Source organism: Eurosta solidaginis, chromosome 4, assembly GCF_040869045.1.
Source record: "Eurosta solidaginis isolate ZX-2024a chromosome 4, ASM4086904v1, whole genome shotgun sequence".
In the NCBI taxonomy this organism is placed as follows: domain Eukaryota; kingdom Metazoa; phylum Arthropoda; class Insecta; order Diptera; family Tephritidae; genus Eurosta; species Eurosta solidaginis.
The window spans coordinates 54651422-54676684 of record NC_090322.1 but is presented as its reverse complement, the minus strand read 5'-3'; the positions used below and the strand labels follow the sequence as shown (position 1 = coordinate 54676684).

General features: G+C 37.7%; 1 protein-coding gene and 1 long non-coding RNA gene across 2 annotated transcripts; both read right to left on the bottom strand.

Moving 5' to 3' along the window:
• Positions 1 to 2654: 2654 nt before the first annotated feature.
• Positions 2655 to 4951, bottom strand: LOC137249782 (gamma-tubulin complex component 6-like). The gene is made up of 2 exons (XM_067781676.1): positions 4022 to 4951; positions 2655 to 2985 (listed from the first exon to the last, which is right to left on the bottom strand). Exons 1-2 carry the CDS (start codon positions 4260 to 4262, stop codon positions 2810 to 2812), a joined length of 417 nt encoding a protein of 138 aa, XP_067637777.1. The 5' UTR covers positions 4263 to 4951; the 3' UTR covers positions 2655 to 2809.
• An 11854-nt stretch (positions 4952 to 16805) lies between these two features.
• LOC137249790 (uncharacterized) lies at positions 16806 to 25012 on the bottom strand. Its single transcript, XR_010952545.1, has 5 exons — positions 24671 to 25012; positions 24109 to 24282; positions 23806 to 24036; positions 18520 to 18700; positions 16806 to 18449 (listed from the first exon to the last, which is right to left on the bottom strand). It is a non-coding gene; the product is annotated as an uncharacterized lncRNA (long non-coding RNA).
• Between the last annotated feature and the right edge of the window lie 251 nt (positions 25013 to 25263).

Genomic DNA, 25263 nt, shown 5'->3' with positions numbered 1-25263 from the left:
AAATGTCAAACTTTGTTTATGTTTACATTTTTTGTTTATTTTCTTTTGGTGCAGGTAAGAAAATTGTACGGTTAATAAACGTGGTTATTTATTCTTTTGTTTTGCAGATGAAGAGTTACCGAGTGGCGAGCTGGTAATTGAAGAGTCCGGCAATAAAAGTAAATAAAAGCTTCATTTTATATATTACACACATAAAATTAATTATTGTTGTTGCTACATGCTCGGATGAAAGCTGTGTGGTCCGCAAACACAATAGTCCTGAAAACAGAAATCGACGAGTTATTATTACGTCAGATGAGGATGAAACTGACAAACACGCTTTAACACCGCGCACCCGTATGAGTATTACGGGCTTAAGATCATCCGATAATTCCGATTCTGGTGAAGAGGAAGGTGACGAATCTGACAGACAGGCGCTTTCACCGCGTACGCGTATGAGTATCACAGGAATAAGTCCATTGGATCTATCAGATTCAAGTGAAATAGAATAATCGGATGCACGTCCGGAGGTAAAAGAAAGTTCCGGAAAAAGTCAAGTTACTACAGTGCGAGAACAAAGCACAATGCGTGTTGATAGCAGACATGAATCCAAGAAGGTTGAAAAAATAAAAATGCATTTTTGGAACAATCTACATCTGAAGCAACTGGTGGAAGTTAGGTTGGTGATGCAGAAAGTAGTAGGAGCTTTATTGATAATAGTGCTGCGAGTGATGTAGAAGAAACAAACCAAACTGCAAAACCTATAAACCCAGCTGTAGTTGGCACACCGAATAAACAACCGCTTCAACCAATCATCGCAAATACCGATTCACCGCTCAGCTCTGCTCGGTATAGTATGCAATTTGAAAAGGCTATAAAGAAAAATTACCTTCAACTATATATCCAGCAAGTCCAGTTCAAGAATATCGTACCCAAATCGATTCGTCTGATGAAAGTGATGTGCAGGTAATTAGCGTTAAAGAAAAAATAATAGAAGTTGTTAGCAGCAGCAGCGATGAAAGTAATCAAGAGAATATAATATCAAAGGCTAACACAAACAGCTACAAAAAAGGTGAAGTAATAAAATCCACTGCCTTATTAGTGCAACCGAAAGTTTCTGCTCAACTAGGCACTGCAAAACCAAACATTGCTAAAGGCATTACCAAAGCAAAGACGGAACAATTCGTATCGAAAGAGTTTTATGATAAAGAAATAAAAAAGTTGCAAGAATTGAAAATTGAAATGCTAAGTGCCGAAAAATTACTAGAAAAAATTGCGGCCAGTCTACCGGATGGAGGAAGACAACTTTCTTTACGTATTGAACGTCTACGTCAAGATGTGATCATTAAATCTCAATATATATCCACGCTCAAAGTGGAGCATGAAGAGCAATCAAATAAGAATGATATCTTTATTTCAGCACAACCCTGACGATACGAAAAACGAACCTTTTCAGGGCCACCATAATTTTACAAAGAGCAAAAATATGCTATACAAGTATACGAAAAACGGCCCTTATCAGGGCCACAACTAATCAACAAAGAGAAAAAATGCTAATCAATTATACGTACGCAAAACGGCCCTTATCAGGGCCACAAACAGTATACCAAGAGAAAAATTTGCTAGACAATTATGTTTTACATATTATAAATTTACTTTTGTATTATTTATATCCTCCATATTATTAAAATTATGGTTATTTTCAGGGCAATACATAGAAAAAAAGGGGATGACAGAAAACAAAACCCGAGTATAACCGATACGGCAACACTCCAAACCGAACTTTTACCATAGCAGGTACCGATACCAGATCCGGCCTAAAACCGAAATTGATACAAAAGCCTCTTGGTTGTTAGAGCAAAGACGAATTTGGTTTGTTGTGAAAAATTCATATTTCGCAGTTTTTTTCAAACATTTTACGAATTAATACATTAAAATTTCTTTCTGTGAAATGAAATTGTGACCGCATATAGACCAGGTAACAAGCAGCATTTACCATAATTCAACGCATTTATATTAATGAATAGTAAAATTAGATACATGCATACATATACATACAAACATATTGTATAGACAACAATATATACATACATAGTAACATTAAAACTTCGAGTTTTTAAAAAGTAAATTCAGCGCTTACATTTGAGACATTTAAAATAAACATTTTGTACTATTTATTTATTTTTTTTGAAGCTCTAAGCGATTGTGCTCGCGCTATAGTACTGATTAAAATTAAGGCAATGAATTGGCCAATCTCCTCCTGATAACCATGACGTACAATTTTGTTACTTAGATAAATTGTAAATTTGATAAATTTATCAAATTTTTGTTCATCATTGGATAGTTTTTCGTGTGAATGTGTGAAATGCTCATCGCCGCTGCGTTTCTTGAATTCGCGTGACTTTAAATTACTTTGAGAAATGAAAGAAATGTGTAAATTATACAAGAAAAATTATTAACTTTTGTACTGCTAACTTACTTGTAAAACCGTAACGATATTTTAAATATATTTTCAATAGTATTATAAAACTCTGCGCTATAACGATTTAGCATGCAAATAAAGAGTATCCTTTTCACATACGTGGTATGCTTGCGATAAATATTTTCAATTGTTTTCGCTTGTAAAAAATTAAGGTCTTCCATGATGCTTGCAATGCATTTGCTGTGATGTGATTTTGTAGCGCATGTACAAAATGATAGAATTTATGACGCATCAGTTGAATATGGCGATAGTGTGGTGATTTGAGGATGGCCTTGCCTTGTTTTTTCACAGCCTCTTTAAGGATTTGATAAGCGCGCTCTAGCACCGAACTAATTCGGCGCACTTTAATTATTTGAAAATGTTGCCATATTGTTCGAGTGTCTCAGGATTGAGTATACGATTTAGAGGCCATTCGATGCGATAACTGAAGCTGAGTACATTTAATACGCCCGGACTGCTGAGTACAAATTTCAAAGATACATCGCTGATGGTGAATGAGAGATTTTCAGCGTTTTTATCGTTACCTGAAAGTTTTGAAAATCTATTAATATAGAACATCATCATGATTCAATCACAAGAGGTTTGCTCGACTGACACATTTTTTGACAATTGCAGCCATTTTGCTCCCAAATCGAATTGACATCCGTTAAGTGTGTTGTTTCCTTGCAATTTTTCGAAAAATATTAGTAGCAGAAATGTGGTAATATGGGTTCCTGGCCACTGTGACATCTCAGGAAACTGCGCTGCGGATGAGCTAACTAGGGAAGGCACCAACCTGGTTGGCCAGCCCTCCTCTAAACACTGCCTACCATCTCTTTTCACGGATCAAGCAAACGCCAGATGGGCCAAGGAACCTACATGTAGTATATCCAAGCAAATCTGGCCTAAGGTGGATGAAAAGAGATCGCAATCGGTAATATTGTTAAACCGTATCTCCATAAGCCTACTAGTGAGCCTTCTCACAGGTCACTGTCTCATGGGCACTCACGGTGCCTATATGGGCCTACAGACAAATGACTTCTGCCGCAGCTGTAGCGACGAGCAGGAGATAGAAAGCGTAGAGCACTATCTGTGCCACTGTCCCGCACTGTCAAAAACCAGGTACCGGCCTACGTGAATCTCCGCTCGGACAGCGGAGGCAGCCACTTTAACCTAACCTAACCTAGTAGTAGAAATATCAAATATTCAACATTTTCATAAGCATACCAAAAAGACGTTGCATATCTTAAGCGGCATATTTGATTTTCTTCTTGTGTATATTGAAGGTCTTTGAACACAACAAAAAATGTCTGACCCATACTAAAACTTTCCATTTTTAACCTGCTGTTGGTGTTGTATTAACATTCCGCTCTTTAATAAAAGAGTGACAAATAGGAATGAATGAATATGATTTTTTTTGCTATGCTGTGAGTACTTTTTTTTCAGTGCACTTCGAACTTCTTTATATCTGTATCTTTAAGGTTTTGCTTTTTATCTTTGATAATATTTAGCAGTTTTTAGGCCTTTCATTCTGAATAGCTATTAGTTCGTTCTTTGCGAAATGGCATCACATTTGCTTACCTGTTATGGTTGAGCCCAATGCAGTGTGCAATGTCGAGTGCAACATTTGATAATTAGGCAGCTTGGCAGGCGTTGCACCATTCTCCAGCTTGCCAATCATGCCATCACATATAATCGAACAAAACTCGCCATCCATCAAAAAGAAATAATGTCTCAAACTACGCAAATGGTCAAGTATTTGCAGTTCTTCGAGAAACAGGCGCATCACCTCATTGTTAACCAAACCCAAATGTGTAGTCATCGGTAATATTACAGATTTTTGCAGGAATTCCGTGAGCGTTATAACGCTTATGCTATTCACCCAAACCCAAATTTGTAGTCATCGGTAGTATTACAGATTTTTGCAGAAATTCCGTGAGCGTTATAATGCTTACGCTATTCACTTTCAATTGTTGCAAAGATTCGCGTGATTCCTTTGCTGCCATCATTGGTGTGTGCGACATATTCAAACGTATGTATGGACTGCGTATTGAACAGGTAAAATTACTATCAAGCAACTCTTGACTACGTTTATACGGATCGCTGTAGTCCTGAAAAGGTATCGCGACCTCTTCCTTCTCCTCTGCATTAGAAGAGGTGGCCGATAATGTATATGTTTGTATAGGCGCCTCTAGCACAGCCAACTGCTGCTGCTTCTTTAGACGCTCAGCGTCTACAAAATTGAAGCCATGTTGCTTGGCCTGCAAGCCGGCGGTGTTAAACGCGCAATCGGGGGTTATTAAATAATCATGGGCGTCTGCAGTTTGTCATATTAGCTCTTCTTTTTGTTGCTCGTTTGCTAACTCTACATTAATTTTTAAAACTGTCTTCGCATTTAACGGCGCCGGTACATTGGCATTGATGAGATATGTGCGCTTCGCCGCTGACGCAGTTAATTGAGTGGCGTTCTCTGTTAGTGGCGTATCAGATGTGGGAGACATAGGTGTTAAAACTTGTTCCAGTGTAAATGTGGTGCTTGATGGAGTTTGCCCCGCGAGTATATCCAAATTGAGATTGAGATGCGCGCGATCAGCGAGCGCCGGTTTATTGTATTCAGCGAATAAATCCTTTTGCATCATGCGTTTACGATTGCGTTGCAAGTCTGTAAGTTCGCTTCCAGGTAACATATTTATATCAGGTTGAATGATTTTAGTATTGCCACTTGAGCTAAATGTGCCATATTCGTGTGCAAGCACGCGCATGTTGTTGTTGTTGTTGTTGTAGCGATAAGGTTGCTCCCCGAAGGCTTTGGGGAGTGTTATCGATGTGATGGTCCTTTGCCGGATACAGATCCGGTACGCTCCGGTACCACAGCACCATTAAGGTGCTAGCCCGACCATCTCAGGAACAATTTATGTGGCCACATTAAACCTTCAGGCCATCCCCTCCCTCCCCACCCCCAAGTTCCATGAGGAGCTTGGGGTCGCCAGAGCCTCGTCTGTTAGTGAAACAAGATTCGCCGCGGATAGGTGAGGTTGACAATTAGGTTTGGAGAAGCTATATATTGCGCTGGCAACCTGAAGGGTTGCGCTACACACCCCTTGAATCTGGTATTTTAGTCGCCTCTTACGACAGGCATACCTACCGCGGGTATATTCTTACTCCCTTACTCGCTGGGGGTACATCGCATCTTGTTGCGTTGTGCCTCAGTGAGCGCTGAAAAGTAAGAAAAAAGGATGTAAGGTATGTGGGCGATAAAAACAACGCAAATGCAAACACTTACGCTTTTATTTTGTAACTGCAGCGGAGGCAACTGTGATTATAGGTGCTGGACCAATAGCAAATGTTGTGCTACTTATATTTGAAGTCAATGTTTGTGCGTGTGTAGCTGCATTAATAGCCGTTGTGGTGCTACTGATTTTTTCGCGATTCCACCTGTGGGCGGCTCATTTGAATTAAGCACGTCAGAGGTGCTGCGCTTCAAAAATGGGGTTTTGGATGCATTCGCTAAGAGCCTAGTACTGTTATCTGAGCGCGCTTGCAGCAGGCTCTTCAAATAAAACTAATGTCGCATCCGATTCTGGCTCCATTGGCTTATTAACTTGCTTAGCTGCTGTCGTTTGGTCACAAATTCCTTGCAACTAATTTTCATTCTCTTCTAATTTTTTCACAAATTCATCTGTATCTGCAAAATAACAAAAAGTGAATAAAACAAGACTAAGAATAAAGAAACAGCTCATTACCTTTCTTTTGCGTTAAATAAGTCTGTTTATCCGAAAACCAACATTTATTTGTTGATTTTCTTTTATGCCAGCATGTTGTTTGTTTTTTGTTTTTGACGGAAAAAATAGTGTCATATCTCTTCATACATCACTTTTGACAGTAGAAACTGAAAGACCGATTGACAGTTTATGTTCCAGCGGCAACAACAAAATACACGGGAGGGTTGCATTTTTGCTAATGCTTCCACCTGGTAATTGTACCATGGTAGCTTCTAAACACAAAGCACGGTTATAGCCGGTAAAACAATTATTAATGAAGAAATTTTTACGATTTGCGTTCGTGCCCGAAAAAACCGATGTATTTAATTTCTTCTTTGCAATTATCTTAGCGCCCTTAATTTTCTTTTTACTTTCATGCGACTTGAATTTGATACAGATATTTTGCTTAAAATTACTTCCTGGTGAAGGTCCCCTTACGTTTATATGTTTTATCTTTAATTCCTCAATTTCATCATCAGAAACCACCACATTCAATGCATCACTGAAAAGTTTTTTGACACATTCTTTAGCATTCACTTCATTAGTTATCGGCACTCCCACTATTTCAATTGACTTTTCTAATTTTTTTTGTTCGTTCCAATTTAACTTATTTTCCAACTTTCTCACTTTACTTTTTAGTTCATTGTTTTCTTCCTTTAGTTCTTGTATTGTTGCTAGGAAGTAAATATTTATTTGCTTCAAGCTAATTATCTCATTGTATAAAAGTTACTCTGTCATCATTTACATTGTTTTCATCTGCACCTATTGCTTTGCGTTGCCTTCCACTGCTAGCGCTTTCTTGCTGTCTCACAACAGCAGGCAATTGCTGAGGTTGGCTCTCTGCTGTTTGTGTAGGTATTTTTGTTGCTTGTTGAAAAGATTTCCTTCGCATTGCACTGCACTTCTCACAACGGTATTTATTATTTGTTGTTTTGAAAAATTCTATATCGGCAGACTTTAATTTTACACAATTGCAATGAAAAAAGTGTTTGCAGTCGAAACAATCAATCTTATTGGGATTATTGCGCTCAACCTTTTCGTTGCAGACAAGACAATTCATTTTTTTTGATAATAAAACATTAAAACTTCTTAAATAGATTTATGAAAGTAATCACCCCACGAACACTTCCTCTCTTGCTGATGACAACAACAACAAACAAGTTTCCACCGTCATGACGGACTCGTTCACCACCGTTTTTGCACCGCTATTGTCAAAACGGTGAAATATTATAGATAAAATAAACAAAATTTTTGAATTTTAGTTTTTAGAACATGTTTTATTTTTGTATGTGCAGTTAAAAAAATAAGAGGAAAAACTAAAAAAAAGGAAAAATATAAAATAAAATTTTGTGGATCGTCTGCCGTAAGTGTTCCTAGCTTCCAACAAAGCGGTGCCACCGAAGACGGTGACTATACCACATAAGTTGAGTACGTTTACTTATTTGCAAAAAGAGTATGAATCAATTGGAGGCCAGTAACGTTAACGGAACAAAGAAAATGTTGGAAGCTTCTCCGGATAAGAACCAAGTATGTGTTTGTTCAAATAACGTCTTCTAAAGATGCCATAGGACCCGTTTAGTTTTGGTATTTATCATTTGTGTGTGTATTTTTAGAGCATATAACAGACAGTGTTATAGATGTTTCTCAACGCATTATTTTGGCTCAAATATATAAAAACTATGCATGCCTTTGGGATCAAAAAGACATTGACTGCCGTCTCAATAACAGTCGCAAGAAAGCTTTGGAATCCGCACGTGATGAGTTTAACACCAAAACGGGCTTGAATTTTACAGAAACCAATTTTTTTTTTTTTTTTTTATTTATTTTAATTTTGCGATAGAGATTATTTGTTTACGAAAAATTTGTTCAAATGAAAAAAAGAAAAAATTCACTTGCAAACAAAAAAGTATAGAACATAAACCTTCTTGCACATATTATAATTACATAGAATTTCTGGAAGTCGATGTGGCCCCATTTGAGTACTCAGTATGTGGATATCAGTGCCGTGGAATAAGTCAACTGAATGTACACGAAGCGAAATATAATGGCTCACTGCCATTTAAATGTCATGTATGTGGGCGTCACTCAACATTTGCGCCGACATGCGGAAGATCTCAGATTCCGTTGCGAAGTGTGCAGCAAGGCTTTCGTAACATCAACACAAGCAGTACTTCATATGCGTACTCACACGGGCGAAAAACCTTTTGTGTGTTATGTATGTGGCTCCAAATTTATATCGTCGTCAGCATTAACTGTGCATATGCTACGTCATGCTAAAAAGTGAAGTTTCAATTGGGAAATTTGCTCTAAAGCTTTTTACGCACCATTTGAGCTAAGGGGCCACAAAACGACTCACAAAAAAGTAGCAGAATATATATGCAAAATAAACGGAAAAGGATTAAGAAGAAGAAAATATCTAACGCAGAATAATCTTATACACGACAATGTGAAGCGATATATTTGTAAAATTTGTGGAAAACGTTTTGTCCAATATGCCGGTCTTAGTGGCCACATGAAGTCACACGGCACAACATTAGTTCCAAAATCTATGGACTATAATCTAAGCTAAATGTATAAAACGAAAATTACTAAGTACATTTATTTCTTAACGTGGAGGAGTTGAAGGGAGAAAATCGAACGCTTGTATTTGTAAATAATTTACTTAAGATTTTGAAACCTCTTTTATTTTATGTGAAAAGTAGTTGGTCAGAATTCGTTGTCGATGACAAAAAATGTCAACCTTCATTGTGCACATTTTCAAAAATAAAATTACGGGTTATTATCTAAATTGTATTCAATAGTATTTGAAAAAAGCGCAAATGTATTTGAGAAACGGGAGAATTTATTTGAAAAAGGACATATGTATTTCGGAAAAGGGCAAATATAGTTGAGAAAAAGTACTTCTAAAATATATTTTCCAGTTTTTCAAATACATATGCGCTGTTCTCAAATTCATTTTCCCAACTCTAGAATATATTTGTTTGCGCTTTTCTCAAATTCATTTCACCATTGCCAAATACATTCGCCTGTCCCCCAAATACCATTTCTCAAATTCTTTTGTCTGCTTCTAAAATATATATATGTAGTAGTTCAAATTAAAAACTTAACTCAAACCTACTTTTCCATAAACATATGTCGCTGCCTGGCCTTTAAATGAAATACCACGGTGACAGCCTATCACAACTCATATGTACAAAAATATCACGACCTCTGCTTTTCAAGTCTGCAAGGTTTGTGTATTCGACGTCTTGCGATTCACCATGTTTCCCCAAATGCATGTTAACATGTCGCAAGACGTTGCTTTCTCCGCTTCCGGAGCGACTCGGAATTTTTCTATTACCAAGAACTGCCATTTCAGTGTAACCCCATATACTTTGTTGTGTCCCTCACTGCTACAACAACAACAACGTTGTTTTCTCTGTTGTTCTCTGTTAAGATGAGACTGAATTACAAAATTCAGCCGTTAGTAATGAAACTATTTGGAAACCATTTGTAAATTTTGTGCGACTTTTCTCTGGAAAGAATGTTACCCTCTTCCTGAACTCTTAGATTCTAATTTTGGAACTAGCTAACTTGCCGCTCTGCAAAAAGGCTGAAGTTGTATACCCCTGTTGTTGTTGTAGTGATAAGGACACTCGTTGAAGGCCTTGAGGAGTGGTATCGATGTTGATGGTCCTTTGCGGATGCAGATCCGGTATATTCCGGAAAAAACCACCATTAAGGTACTAGCCCGACCATCTCGGAAACGATTTGGTATGACCACATGAAACCTTCTAGGCTACAACGCCCACCAAACCCATAGATCCATGAGGGAATTGGAGTCGCCAGAGACACGGCTGCTAAAGAAACGGGATACACCACGGATACGTGAGGTTGGCTGATCAAACTGATTTCTGACTACCGAGCTTGCGCTGCTTTTATACTATCCGTTGCTTCATTCGCATATTCGCTCCTCATGGAACTTGGGTCGCCAGAGCCTCGTCTGTTAGTGAAACAGGATTCGCCGCGGATAGGTGAGGTTGACAATTGGGTTTGGAGAAGCTATATATTGCGTTGGCAACCTGAAGGGTTGCGCTACACAGCCTCTTGAATCTGGTATTTTAGTCGCCTCTTACGACAGGCATACCTACTGTGGGTATATACTGATCCCCTAACCCGCTGAGGGTTGCTGCTGTATCTCCTGCTTGGTAATTGATCTACATATACATGTGCATGTGTGAGCACCAACTTCGGCTGATGACTACATATGTTTGCGAGTTTCTCTTCGTTGCGCAAGGCGAATTCAGTACCAGGTGCTGTTATCCCAACAGCTGATTGCTTCTTGATTATTTTCAATACAGCGCCTTGTACTTTAATATGTCACATAATCGAAATCAATTAAAATTTTCTTTTGACTTGACATTCTTCTCCACGGCGAATTGGTTGAATTCGCTTTGCCACCACCTGGTATGGATTCGCCTTGCTTGTATGTATGTGTATAAATGATGATTTACGTGTTCATGTACACCAGTGTGGCTCATTTTGTTTTCTGTTGTTGCGCGATTATTTACTAACAGCCTAGTGATATCAACATTTGCCACAATATATATGTAGGTTATGAATATGACGAAAAACCAATTGGTTGGTATGGTTATAGCTAGGGTGTTATGATATAGCAGCTTTAACCAATTATGTTGATGAAGTTTGGTTCGATCAGCTGTTTAATATGGACATGGATATCAAGTTTGCGACGAGTGACAACATACATACATGTGTAACTTGGCGGACAAGAAATAAACTTGCAGGTGATTTGTCTGTTTATTTTAATTGTAAACACAATACAGGAAACGTATAAGTGGTAAACTCCTTCATACTTTGCCATTTTTCCACTTTGATATACTTCAGCCACGTCATATATGTGGCAGTTTATTTTTGGAAATTGGTATTTAGAACTATGCAAACTAATAGTTAAACATTTTTTTATAATGGTATCTACAATTTAAGTGCTAAATAAAAGTATTTACGCCTGTCGTTATGTGTCTCGTCAGTGGAAAATCGCGTATGTCGCGCCGTTGACATTGTATTTGCTTACTATGGGCAGAATAGTGATGTGTCGAAATCGCTCATATTTGCTCCAATATTGTGTCATCATACGTTACGTTCCAATTACGCGTGAACTAGATACGGATAGAAATTTAACGTGCACAAGCTACAACAACGTTGTGATCATTGTGAATCAATATCTTCAGCGGGTGATAGAAAGAGATACAAAACGAGACAGCGAGTCAATTACAAATCAGGTGATCCAATAACTTTGGAATTTTGACGTCTATGCAGAAGATATCACTCTTATAGCGTTTTCTTTTCTGAAATAAATTGTTGCCTAAGTAAATGGTAAAGCCTTAATAGTGCTACTCCTACCCCAGAAAATTGTCAACATTTATAGTGCATACAAAGAACATTTCATCTTACCATATGCACTCATATCACAAATCACACAAGAAGATTGCGCATTGCGCATGTAAACATTAGATCATCTCTTTTTTATGGGCAATTCTTACGCCATTTTCCTTTAGCTCTTATTTTTTTCTCTCTTTCTTTCGTTCTATTAGTTTGATCAAAGAGGATAAATACAATAAGAGCCGTCACTCGTTATTTTGTGGCGAGTATCTCGCTGGTCAAATGCCTAAAAAATAACGAGTGACGGCTCTTATTGTATTTATCCTCTTTGGTTTGATCACAATGGTTGTGATCCCGATATTTATCATATATGTAATACTTCTATATCACTACTACTGAACTGTGCAGCCTGTCAAACATTACAGGACAGATATACAACGAGAGAAGGAGACAAAATCTCAAAGCTGTCGTTAAATTTGTTGTAAAAAAGGGCTTAAATATTTCAGCGCATAAAAGTAAAGGTCCGTTTGTCGCACCATCTGTGGACGTATGTAATATTTGTATATTGTCAGAGAAAACTTTAAGACAAGTTCTCAAGGCATGCCCAATTAGAAATGCAAAATTAAGTTTTATAAATTAAATTTTTCAAAATACAAGTGATGCATTCTCCAATAGTATCATGGACGATTACATAGCCATCGAAAATTTATTTAGCAGTGACATCTTTAATAATCACCGGACAAAGCTGTGTAAGGATGTAATATGTTTCTATTTGGATATTCGTTTGTTTTTTGAAACGAAAAAAAGCACGGACGAAAAAGAATATTGTAAAGAATTTACTGCAAATCCTCTTATTTGTAACCTTCTGCTAAGATCGAATCACTAAACTGTTGAATAAATAACTCCAATATTTAATAATGCGAAATGGCCTTTATTCAAGTACTTTCAAAATAACACTTCTATTGCTCGACAGATAGCGTGCTTAATCGAAACTGATTGTAGCGCCTCTACGGTTGTTGCCTTTTATACTCTCTGATTTCCCCGTTCGCATCTTCTAGACGCTTCCATTTCCAGAATCTACTAGTTCGCCATCAGCTATCAAATTTCTCAGCTGTAACTACAGATGCACTATTTTATAGCTCCTCTCATTGCATACTTTCGGGAGTATCTCAGATATAGCATGTGGTTGTGCGTTGCTTCTCCGCTTCGTGTACGTACATGTGTGTAGACATAATGATTGATTCGTTTATGTAGATACATAATGATTGATTTATGGATGTGCATACAATCACTGCTTAGCAGCCAGCCCAGTACTCATATTTTGTTTACTTCATCAAAAATTGACTTCATTAAAAAGCTCAAAATAAGTGAAATTTTTAAAACGTTTATATACCGCTTCTAATTCACTTTAAATTATTTTTAAAAATGTTTAAAGAAATGCTTGTTGGGATGTATGTATAAGTATATTTTTATACATGTATATTTAAATTTTTTTCATTTCAAAAATATGAATCATTCGCCTTGTTTTTTTATTACTATTTATTTAAATAATGTACTTTGTATGGCTGCAGCACATGTTTAAATAATAAATACACCAAACCTTGTATTGTATTTGTTGGCCTTTTCATTGTTTAATTGACTAAACTGAGATTTTATAACAATTAGTATGCAGAAGTTGGGTAAAGGGGATAGTGACCCGTTGTAACCCCTTTAATACTTTTTTTACACACGCTACTACAATTCACTAACACTAACAAAGCCCGCGCATGCGCAGAACATACATTTGCACAGTTTCAGCAAATAATGATTGACAGAAAATTTGCACATTAGGAAGATAGGAAGGTATTGATATAGAAGTAATATATATATTTATTTATTTATTGTTTAAGCCTTTGGATTACAATCCTTACAGATTAGAATATAAAATTTACTTAAAAATATTAGGAACAATCTACTTATGGTTCCGTATGAATCCAACTACTTATAGAACTGAATACAATATTATCAAAAAATTAGCTTTAGGGAGCGACAAGTCCAAAGCAACTGTGCTACTCAGGGAGTTAAACTCACGAATAGCGCGATTTATAGGGGCATTATTAGCATAGTTGGTTCTAAAGTTATCACCATAGAAAGGATAAAAATTCCGGAGAGTGCGTTGCAGAACATTGAAGTGAATTTTTTTCCAACAAATATGGACAGTCAATGGACCCGTTAATAATGTCATACGTGAAGGATAAGCAAAGTATGGATCTACGACTTTCAAGAGACCTCAAACTTAAGAGCATAAGACGAGCCGATTAAGGAGGGATGGGTTCTGAGAAGTTTAACGGCCGAAGGGCGTATTTCAGAAACACTTTCTGTATTCTCTCAATTCTGTTTATAGCTGTAAGATTACTTGGTCTCCAAATAAAAGCAGCATATTCTAAACGAGACCTGATAAAAGATGTATAGAGCAGTTTGATAGTATAGGGATCAGAAAATTTCGAGATATTGCGTCTAACAAAACCAAGCATGGAGTATGACCTGGAAGTTATGTAATTTATATGGTTGGTAAAAGAAAACTTTGTACCAAAGATAACACCAAGGTCCTTAATCTCACTAACGGATTGAAGATCACAATTAGATATACTATATTTTGTATTCAAAATGTTAACGGACTTAGACAAGGTCATTTGAAAACATTTAGACGTGTTCAAAGAGAGAAGATATTTCTCGCACCACAGATGTAGCTTATTGATGTCGTTTTGTAACATCACGGCATCCTCTTGTGCCCTAATTATTGAAAATAACTTTAAATCATCAGCATACCATATATATAGTACTACTATATCAATATCTTCCTATCTTCGTAATGTGCAATTTTTCTGTCAATCATTATTTGCTGAAACTGTGCAAATGTATGTTCTGCGCATGCGCGGGCTTTGTTAGGGTTAGTGAATTGTAGTAGCGTGTGTAAAAAAAGTATTAAAGGGATTACAACGGGTCACTATCCCCTTTACCCAACTTCTGCATACTAATTGTTATAAAATCTCACTTTAGTCAATTAAACAATGAAAAGGCCAACAAATACAAGGTTTGGTGTATTTATTATTTAAACATGGGCTGCAGCCATACAAATTACATTATTTACATAAATTGTAAAAGAAAAAACAAAGCGAAGGATTCATATTTTTGAAATGAAAAAAATCAAATATACATGTATAAAAATATACTTATACATACATCCCAACAAGCATTTCATTAAACATTTTTAAAAACAATTTTAAGGTGAATTAGAAGCGGTATATAGACGTTTTCAAAATTTTACTTATTTTGAGTTTTTTAGTGAAGTAAATTTTTGATGAAGTAAACAAAATATGAGTACTGGGCTGGCTGCTAAGCAGTGATTGTATGCACATCCATAAATCAATCATTATGTATCTACATAAACGAATCAATCATTATGTCTACACACATGTACGCACACGAAGCGGAGAAACAACGCACAACCACATGCTATATATCTGAAATACTCCCGAAAGTATGCAATGAGAGAAGCTATAAAATCGTGCATCTGTAGTTACTGCTGAGAAATTTGATAGCTGATGGCCAGCTAGTAGATTCAGGAAATGGAAGCGCCTAGAAGATGCGAACAAGGAAATCAGAGAGTATAAAAGGCAACAACCGTAGAGGCGCTAAAATCAGTTTCGATTAAGCACTCTATCTGTCGAGCAATAGAAGTGTTATTTTGAAACTATTTGAATAAAGGCCATTTTGCATTATTAAATATTGGAGTTATTTATTCAACAGTTTACTGATTCGAACTTAGCGAAACGTTAAAAACAAGAGGATTTGCAGTAAATTCGTTACAATATTCTTTTTCGTCCGTGCTTTTTTTCGTTTCAAAAAAAACAAACGAATATCCAAATAAAAACGTATTACATCCTTACACAGCTGTGTCCGGTGATTAGTAAAGATGTCATTGCTAAATAAATTTTCGATGGCTATGTGATCGTCCATGATACTATTGGAGAATGCATCACTTGTATTTTGAAACATTTTAGTTATAAAACTTAATTTTGCATTTCTAATTGGGCATGCCTTGAGAACTTGTCTTAAAGCTTTCTCTGACACTATGCAAATATTACATACGTCCACAGATGGTGCGACAAACGTATCTTTACTTTTGTGCGCTGAAAAAATAAATCCCCTTTTTTTACAAAAATTTAACGACAGCCTTGAGATTTTGTCTCCTTCTCTCGTTGTATATCTGTACTGTAATGTTTCACAGGCTGCACAGTTCAGTAGTAGTGATATAGAAGTATTACATATATGCAGCATACAGTAAACACTTAGCAAATGAAAAATATATGATATTTATTTGGTTCAATTTCTGATCCGTATAGCTGTTCGTTTCGTTTCGTTTTCAGTAGTAGATTTTTTGACAGCTAACCACTGTTGAGTTGTTAGCACTCATGGCTCAACTATATGGTTGGCTCATCTCCACAGGAACAATAAACCTTTGTTCCGATTGTCAAAATCAGCGTAATGGAATGGAAACATAAAACTTAACAGCTTTTGTGTGTAGTAAGAAAATGTTGTCAATGTGTTGATTTCAGTTTGCCATCTCCTTCTGACAATCCCTACTCCACTGAAATGAAAAAAAAATTAAATCAGCTGATGAGCTGAGCCAACCATATAGTTGAGCCATGGTAGCACTGAAATGTGTACATGTGTGTATACATACAAGATTTCGCCATAACAAACACGGAAAGTAACAACTTAAAGAAAATGTAAGGAAAGTAGTTTGTTTACGTGCGAAACTATTTAAATTTTAGTAATTCTATGAGTATCTTCAATTTTTGAGTACGTTTCTTCTTCTTATTTTAACAAAACAGTTCCCTACAAGACAGATACCCGTTCCCTAATCGATTACTTAATCGTCATCAATAACTTGTTCACCAATTATCGTCTTAATGACTTTTACATTGCTGTCGTGAAAAAGGTAACGCATGTGCTCTCTCAAAATAGTGTATGTGTGACTCTCTTTCTCGCTCTTACCTATTGTGTTTTCGACATTCCTTCTCGCTCGATGTTATTTACATTTTTAAGTTACTTCATCAGTTATGTTTTCGTTATCGCTAACCAAAACATATGCAACAACAACAATACGGGTAACTGGTCTATCGGTTACCCGTATCGGTTACCTTCTGTCAAATCGCTTTTTCTATGAATGAAACGCGTCCTTTATGTTCAGATAATATTTAATTATAAATTATTCATATATACAATGTTTTTTTAGAATTTAAATTATTGCCTTATTACTCTAGCGAACTTTACATATGTGAATTTTTATATTTATAAACTATATAAATACATTAACGTCTATTCATAGTCGTGCCCTTTCCGAAACCTTGTTTTGAAGTTCTTATTTTTCCTGCGCTGGTAGTGTTGCTCATCAGTTTGCAGTCATATTAGTTTGGTAGGTATAGTAACATCAGACGTAGGGAAATTAGGAAGCATGTCAGGAGTATCACCAGAATCCAAAGAAGCATGGTGATTCGTCACCTCCGTTTTCTTCCATATCCGGATTCATTCCATACTAGTAATTATAAATATCTTGTAGATGCCACATAGGTGTAACCATACACTCAAGATATTTCCGTTCAAATCTTGTGGTGTACACGTAAACTTGTATTTGTTCTAAATTATTCACCACATTCTAAACATAGAAAAGATGTATTAAGTGTTTGCGTAAATACCATTGTGATTACAATATGGACAAACATTCAATTCTAAACTTTTCGTTGTTACATCAATTGTTTCAGCGTGTTGTACACGTAAATAAAAATTCATACTTGAATGTATTTTCGTCTTCCAATCGCATAATTTACATTTTAAATAATGACTATTAGGCATATGAGAAATCTCATGGTCCAATAATTTGTTGAAGCTTGGTGTAGCTGCTTGAATAACACAAAATTTACATTTTGCACCACGTTCGTTATATTTAAATTGTAAATGTTCTGGTTTCTCTACACGATGCATAAAGTTTAGATGCTTTTTCCAACAATGTGCTGAATTTAATTGAAATACATACATTGGGCATTTTCCATAAATATACTGAGCCTCTTTATGTAGGCTCTTTTCTTAACATCTAATTCTGGCCGTACAGGATATGACAGTTTTGCTTCAGGTTATAATCCACACTCATACTATTTTCAGATTCTGTTTCATAATTTTCATCATTTTCAACATTGGACTTTGCATCAACATCATTATCATCATCGTCATTTTTTGATAACTCTGTTTTAAGCTTCATATTTATCAAAGGTTCATCTTCCTTAGTATTAGAATTAGAAACATTGTCATCTTCGGTTAAGTTTTTATCAAGTTTAGCTTTTTTCCTAGGTTTAAATTCTTTACTATCCGTACTAGAATTAATACCATCATCAACATTTTTCGTGGTCTGTTTGAGTTTTTAAATTTGCCAATGGTTCGCCTTTATCAGTATTAGAATCAGAATGGCCTTGGCCATCTTCACCGTGTTGCAAAGTAGGCGACACATGTTGGTGTTGATGTTTGCGCATAGTGCGGATATGTTGGTGGTTCACTAGTCATTAATTGTTTAGAAGTTTCAACTTGTTGCGTTTGTTGTTGTTGTTGCTGGCTGATGATGTGGTGTTAACGTTTGTTGTACAATTTATTCGGGTGATTGCACATATTGTTGGTGTGTTATAGTGCTGGAAATCCTTCCGATATTGAAAATCCTTGATTAGTGTAATCCCCACGTAGTGAACTACTCCTGTGACCGCGTCCGCGGTAACTATTACATCTGAAGGCGCTTAAGTTACAGGCATAGCTGACATCGCTTATATAACAGGTTGACTCTAAAGTAAAAACCAAAACAAAATATTAGAATCAGTGTTTATGAATAACATATTTAAAATAAGCTCTTACAACAACGTGATCGGTGGCTACATCCCCGTGAAAGTAGTGTGGTGTTCCTCCTTGTATAAACGTAGATACTGGATGTGCTCAACAGTGCAGTTTTCTTCTAATTTGAGCAAATGTATGTTCTTACAGCCACAGCTGGAATATTTGGGATATTTCTATCCTCACATCGTCAAAATCAAATTACCTAGAATGAAAAAGAAACTCATATCAGTAAGAATAGATTAAAAGTTTTTAATATAAGCCGAAAAGTGTTCCATAAATAGGGCTCCACACATAGCTCTTTTCCAAAGGCACAAGAGAAATTTCAGATAACTAGAATCAGGACCTGGTAAAGTAACTTCAAAGGCGATTTAGTCGCCACTACTTCGTATGCGCATTTCTCTACGCTCCCTTTCGGCATGCATCATCAATTTCGTCATTACTATAAAGGCCATCTTGCTCACAGCAATCCAACAATCTATTTGTCCGCAAATTCGTGGAACTAAATTCCTAATGGAAGGTTCCTCTCCAAAAACTCTGTTTACAGACAGTCTTTCGCCGTGAAAACGAGGGCAGTGAAATATTACATGTTCTGCGCCTTCCAATTCGGACGGACAGCTTGGACAGAAAGGATCCTCCTCTATCCCACGCTTATGTAGATATTCCTTCAAGCCACCGTGCCCGCTCAATATCTGTGTGAGATGGTAATTTAGTTTGCCGTGTTTTCGCTCGTACCATTCCGCTATATTCCGGACTAGCATGAAGGTTCAGCGCTCTTTTCTCGAATCTTCCCGCCGTTCTTGCCACCTAACTATTGTTCGTGACCTTACGGTTCTCTTAGCATCTTCAGATGGTCGGCTGAATCCAATGCCATACAGATCGGCCATTTCACCTGAGAGTAGATCTACTGGGATTTTCCTGGATAAAACATGGATCGCGTCGTCGGAACAGCACATGCTATTCGTATAGCAGTAATGCGGTAGGCTGCTAGTATATCTTTTTGGTGGACCATTTTAGATCTGTGCCATACTGGTGCTGCATATAATATTATAGAGCTGGTTACGTTGGATAATCGCTGACGGGTAGCTTCGCTTGGGCCGCCGATGTTAGGCATTATTCGCGTTAGGGTTCCACTAACTCTAGAAACTTTGTCCCCCACCGCCCTGAAGTGCTCCCTAAAAGTTAGTTTTGAGTCAATGATTACTCCTAGATATTTCAAGGAGGGCTTTGAATTTATTTGAAAATCTCCTATGGTTAGGACCAACTCATCCACAGTCCGCTTTGAGCTCATCAGAACCACTTCTGTCTTATTGCTAGCCATCTCCAGCCCCGTGTTCGTCAACCATTCCTCTATTCTTCCCATGGCGTCATTACATAATGCTTGGAGCAGATCAAGTTTCTTGGCCACTGCTACTACGACAATATCATCTGCATAGCCGACAATTTCCGTGCCTCCGGGAAGGTGGTTTTGTAGCACCCCGCCATACACCGCATTCCAAAGAGTTGGACCTAGAACAGATCCCTATCTAATCTATCTATCTATCAAATTATTCGGAGCAGGTACGGAACTTGTCTTGGGACACCCAAAGTGCACCCACGCTTCTCATGGCTCCAGCGGGTTAGCGGCTTCCTAGAACTTAAGCCACTTGCTGCTTCTAGATCTGACATCTGTCAGCTGGAGTCTTAGCCCGGCAAGCGCAGGGCACGAGCACAGAATGAAATCGATCGTTTCCTCCTCCAACTCGCACTTCCTACATCTGCTATCACTGACCAAGCCTAATTTAAAGGCATGTGACGCCAGAAGGCAGTATCCAGTAAGAATACCCGTCATGAGTCTAGTCTACAGTTTAATGATAATAAAAATATAAGAATCAGTGTTTATGAATAACATATTTTAATTAATCTCTTACAACAACCTGATCGGTGGCTACATCGCCATGTAGGTAGTGTGGTGTTCCACCTTGTATAAACGTAGGTACTGTATGTGCTCAACCGTACAAATTGACATTAGCAGTAACATTATTTACATAAACATAGCTTGGTATTTGTGAAGGCCTCAATATAGCATACATTGGTCCAGTTCGGTGTGCACCAGCCACTGGTACAAACACTTTTGAATGCATAGCTTTCATATAGGATGGATGTCCAGCAGTGCTCCGGTTGTGCCAATATGTAATGGGCTGCTCCGTCTCTTGGTACGGCTGTATAGGTATAGGCGGGTGCAATGTATTACTAGGCTCAAAATCGGAAGGTACATAGATGGCTCGAAAACGCCAGAGGGGATTGGAGCCAGAGTTTTCGGACCCAGAACCAAAATATCAGTAACTCTAAAAGCACATCCGAGCATTTTCGAGCGGAAGTATTCGCCATAAGTTAGTGCGCTCAGCTGAACCTTCAGCGCTGATACCCCAAAGAAACAATTGCCATACTCAGTCAGGCAGTCAGGTTCCACTAAAGGCACTTGCGACGTTCGAAATAAAGTCAGCACTTGTCCTTCAGTGCGTAGAAAAGCTGAATCAATTAGGAGCACACAACGTAGTACTGTTGGCCTGGGTCCTAGGCCACAGGGGAGTGGAGGGCAATGAGCAGGCGGACTCCATGTTTAATTTGTTGCGTCTCCCCCACAAATTGTCAACCCCCCAGCAGATCCTTGCAGCGGGTCTGCGCCATACTCTCCTCTTCCGGGAAGGTATCGACCCCAATCCGGGTCCTTCTCCTGACGCCAGTACTGAGAAATGGGTTTGCTGCGTTTGCCGGAAAAGAATCTTTTTAGGACGGTCATATATATAAGGGCCTGAAATATTTCAATGAACTTCCTAATCACATAAAAAGTAGTAATAACTTCAATACTTTTAAAAAAAGTTTATTGGAGCATTGTAAAACCCTTCCAATAAGATAGTTTTTTTTTCTTTTATTTTTTTACATGATATACCGATACTGGAGCGCGAAAAGGGAATGGTAATAATGGTAGCAGCAAAATACAATGCATCCGGCCCTAAGGAAAAGAAAATCGGTCGCCACCTGTAACTCCAGACAGTTCCAACAACTAATTTCGCTGGAATTCGGTATTTCCAGCTGGTATTTACTGTTGCTGATCGGAATCATTCGCATTCCGACAGCATAAATATAACAATAAAATTATATAATGTGTAACAAAATTAACGAAAATAAGGCCAAATAAAAGTTGGAGCAAGGGGGATTGGAAACACGTCCTTTTCAACCTCCCATTATATGTTGAGCTGTGCTAATCGGTATCTTCATGCATTCCGACAGCGTCTTTACTAAACAAAGTTGAGGGGTGATTGGATACACTTATTTTCAATTTCCAACATCCAAAGACATGTTTAGCTTCATTGATCGGAGACTAATACATTCCGAAAGCTTAAAATACACATATAATTGAAAAATATAAGTTCCAAATTTTGTTGCCTTAAGCTGGGAGCACTGGAGGATTGGAAACGCGTTCTTTCCAACCTTCCTTTAATGAGTGGCTCCCAGACTCGTCCCTCTGTCACGCTAGTAAATATGCTGATCGGAATCACATGGCATTCCAACAGCATATTCAATAGAAATAAGTGATTATAACAATGAATTGTACTTAGTAGTTTAAGTTTTGGGCCTAAACAGCCGTAATAATAAATAAATTAAATTAAAAAAATAAATACTCTTGTCAGTGTTTCACGTGCAAGGGATGGTTGCATCGGACAGGTTGCTCTGGGCTAGATTCCAAAATCCAGCGTCCTCGTAACTTTTTTTGATCTTTTGTGGCTCTTGTTGTTAACGGCCTCATTACATTATGAGGAAATACGGCACCTGAGAACACAGCCGTTTGAAGCTAAAAAACACAAGCATGTCTTCAGTGAACTCCACAAACAGGCGTCGGACCTCTATGCCGGTGATTCCTGTACTCAAAGAACAAAACTAGCAGAGGAGGAACGCACTCTCCCTAGGGAAACGAGAGTAGTCACTCTAGCCCAACTTCGAGCTGGATAACGTAACAGGTTAAACTCTTACCTATCCACAATCAACCCCGACATACAAAACATTGTCCTGCTTGTAATGTGTCCCCACATGTCACCAACCATCTCTTTAACTGTATTGTGCAACCAACGCCTCTAACACTCCTCTCATTATGGCCCACCCCTGTTGAAACACAAAGTTTCTTTGGACTCCCGTTAGAGGACATTGATGACAATTTGTGATCGGTCGCACCTATTGGATGGGGCGAAGCACTGCTACTACAACAACAACAGGCGGACAACACGGTAAGAGAGGCAGCAACTGCATGACCCATCGATCCCGAGCCGTTCCTGCCAGTTGGCCCACAGGGGCATCTATTAGTAGAAGAAAGGGAAATAGGGAAGAACACTGGCGCAATATGCCAGGCCTGAGTCAATCTAAGTTACTGTTAGGGGGTTACAGGACAACTCGATATAGGGCATTAATAGGCCTCTCAAAAAGATAACCTAAGAACCCCAACGGCTATTCTTACAAGACACTGTAGACTGAAAAGTCACATGCAAAAGCTGGGTATAGTATCGAACAACACATACCGATTTTGTGATGGATCAGCAGACGGTGGACCATATCCTTCTAGATTGCGGCGCAATTTCAAGACGTAGGGCTAAGTTTATGGGCTCACCATGGCCAGAGCATTCCCACATTTAATCCCTCAAGCAAAGAACACTGCTGGGGTTCATCAAGGAAGTCGGCTAGGATGAGGTGCTGTGAAGGAGATGTGCAAGTCACTGTGCAATCCTCAATAAATGATCTATCTATCTACGTTCGGGTAACAAGCACCATTGTGGTACTAGTCCCACCATCTCGGGAACTATTGATATGACTACATTAAACCTTCTAGGGATTGAATATTAATAATGCCGGCAATGCGAAAGTCTGCTAAAATGCACCATTCTCCATGGAATGCTCGATATATAACTTTCCACGTTTTGAAACAGTGATGAAAAGAGCAAAATTTACAATAATTTTAACTGGCTGTGGGTAGTAAGGTGTTGATGTCCTCTCTTAACGCAATGTAATGACAACTGCGATGCAGGGGAAATGACAAAAATCTTGCAAATCTACTGATAATAATTCATTTTTCCTCCCCTTCTATGCAGTTCTATGCATACATACATATGTATTTTTCTCTCCAAATGCTAATTAAAAAAATTAATTGGTTTTCACATGAACTTCGAACTCTGTCGTATTTGCATTCTTCAGTTGATTATCAACAAAAGCATGACAAATTATCACTAAAAAATTCATACATGTTGCTTATATATTTAATATGGTAGCCAATTTACTTACCCTTTCTGGTGCGATGATTCCTGGACAATCGGGCTTGACTAGACGCGATTTTTTTTGCCTTAAGAGAGCGTGCTTAACGCGAACCCTATCATGTTATGGCACAACTTTGGTGATGCAAAAAATCAAAGACATTTCTGCTTCTAATGCTTCTAGGATAGCAGCAGCAGCTCCCGGTGGCACCACATAAATAACAGTTGCAGGCCGATCAGTTGCCTTTTTTGCTCCGGCTACCTATTCAATTTTAATTCACATTACATTATCTACTATTGCAATTTTTAATCACTACAAATCAATATAAATTACCGAAGCAAATACTGGCAAACCAAGATGCGTAGTTCCAGCCTTTTTTAGGGAAATAAATCCAACCAGTTTGGTACCGTATTCCAAAGCATGTTGCTTGTAAAGTACCTTGTTTTTGTAGATTTCCTTTGATTTTGGCATATTCTGAGCTGAATCGCAACCCGGCGGAGATGCTATCTATTAGAATAATATAACATTTTTTTTATTATTTAAAAATGCACATACGTGTGAATGAAAATCAGAAAGTAAATAATGTTGTTGTTGTTGTAGCGATAAGGAAACTCCCCGTTATGGACTTTGGTGGTCCTTTGCCGGATGCAGATCGGGTACGTTCCGGGAACCATTAAGGTACTAGCCCGACCATATCGGCAGCGATTTAGTTGACATAAAACCTTGTAGGCCATCCCGTCGATTCTATACAACTTAATATGGTAACGATTTAAAAGACGGTGCAATTTTTATCAAAAATTATCAAACGTGGAATCAAAAGGCGCGCTTCGAGCTCCGTTTTTATTATTATTTGATATTTTTAAATTAGGTGGTGTACCGTCTTGTAAAACTTTACCCTTAATAATATTTTGGGCGAAGGCCGCCAACGCAAAAAGATGGTCTCTGCAGCAATATTCTTAATTTCCGTCACATGTCACAACTCAAATTAACTTAATGTTATTTTGGGCGAAGGTCGCCAACGCAAAAAGGTGTTCTCTGCAACAAAATTTTTAATTTCCGTCACATGTCACAACTAAAAGCACAAGATATTTTTCGTTGTAAACAATTTATATTTTTTTTGCGTTTCAATTTTTCCGGAATAATTAATGAACTGTCATTTCGATGACAGCATGAAACGTCGATGTGTTAGTGGAGAGCGAAAAAAGCTTTGAATGTGTGGGTGAACTGGTTACCTCCGTCTTGTAGGGTTGTTTTATATTAGTGCTACCAGCTCTCATTAAGTTGATCCAGATCGTTCCAATGAGGGTTGATCGTGAGCCAGAGCAATGGACCGCTCCTGTTGTATGATAATTTTTCAGTTCATTCTGATGTAATAGATTATTTGAGTAAATTTTTGATAGCTGTCAATTCGCACAACAATTTATTAGGGGGACTCATGAAAGCATATAAACTTATAAGGTGTAAAATTATATCCATTTACACACGCTG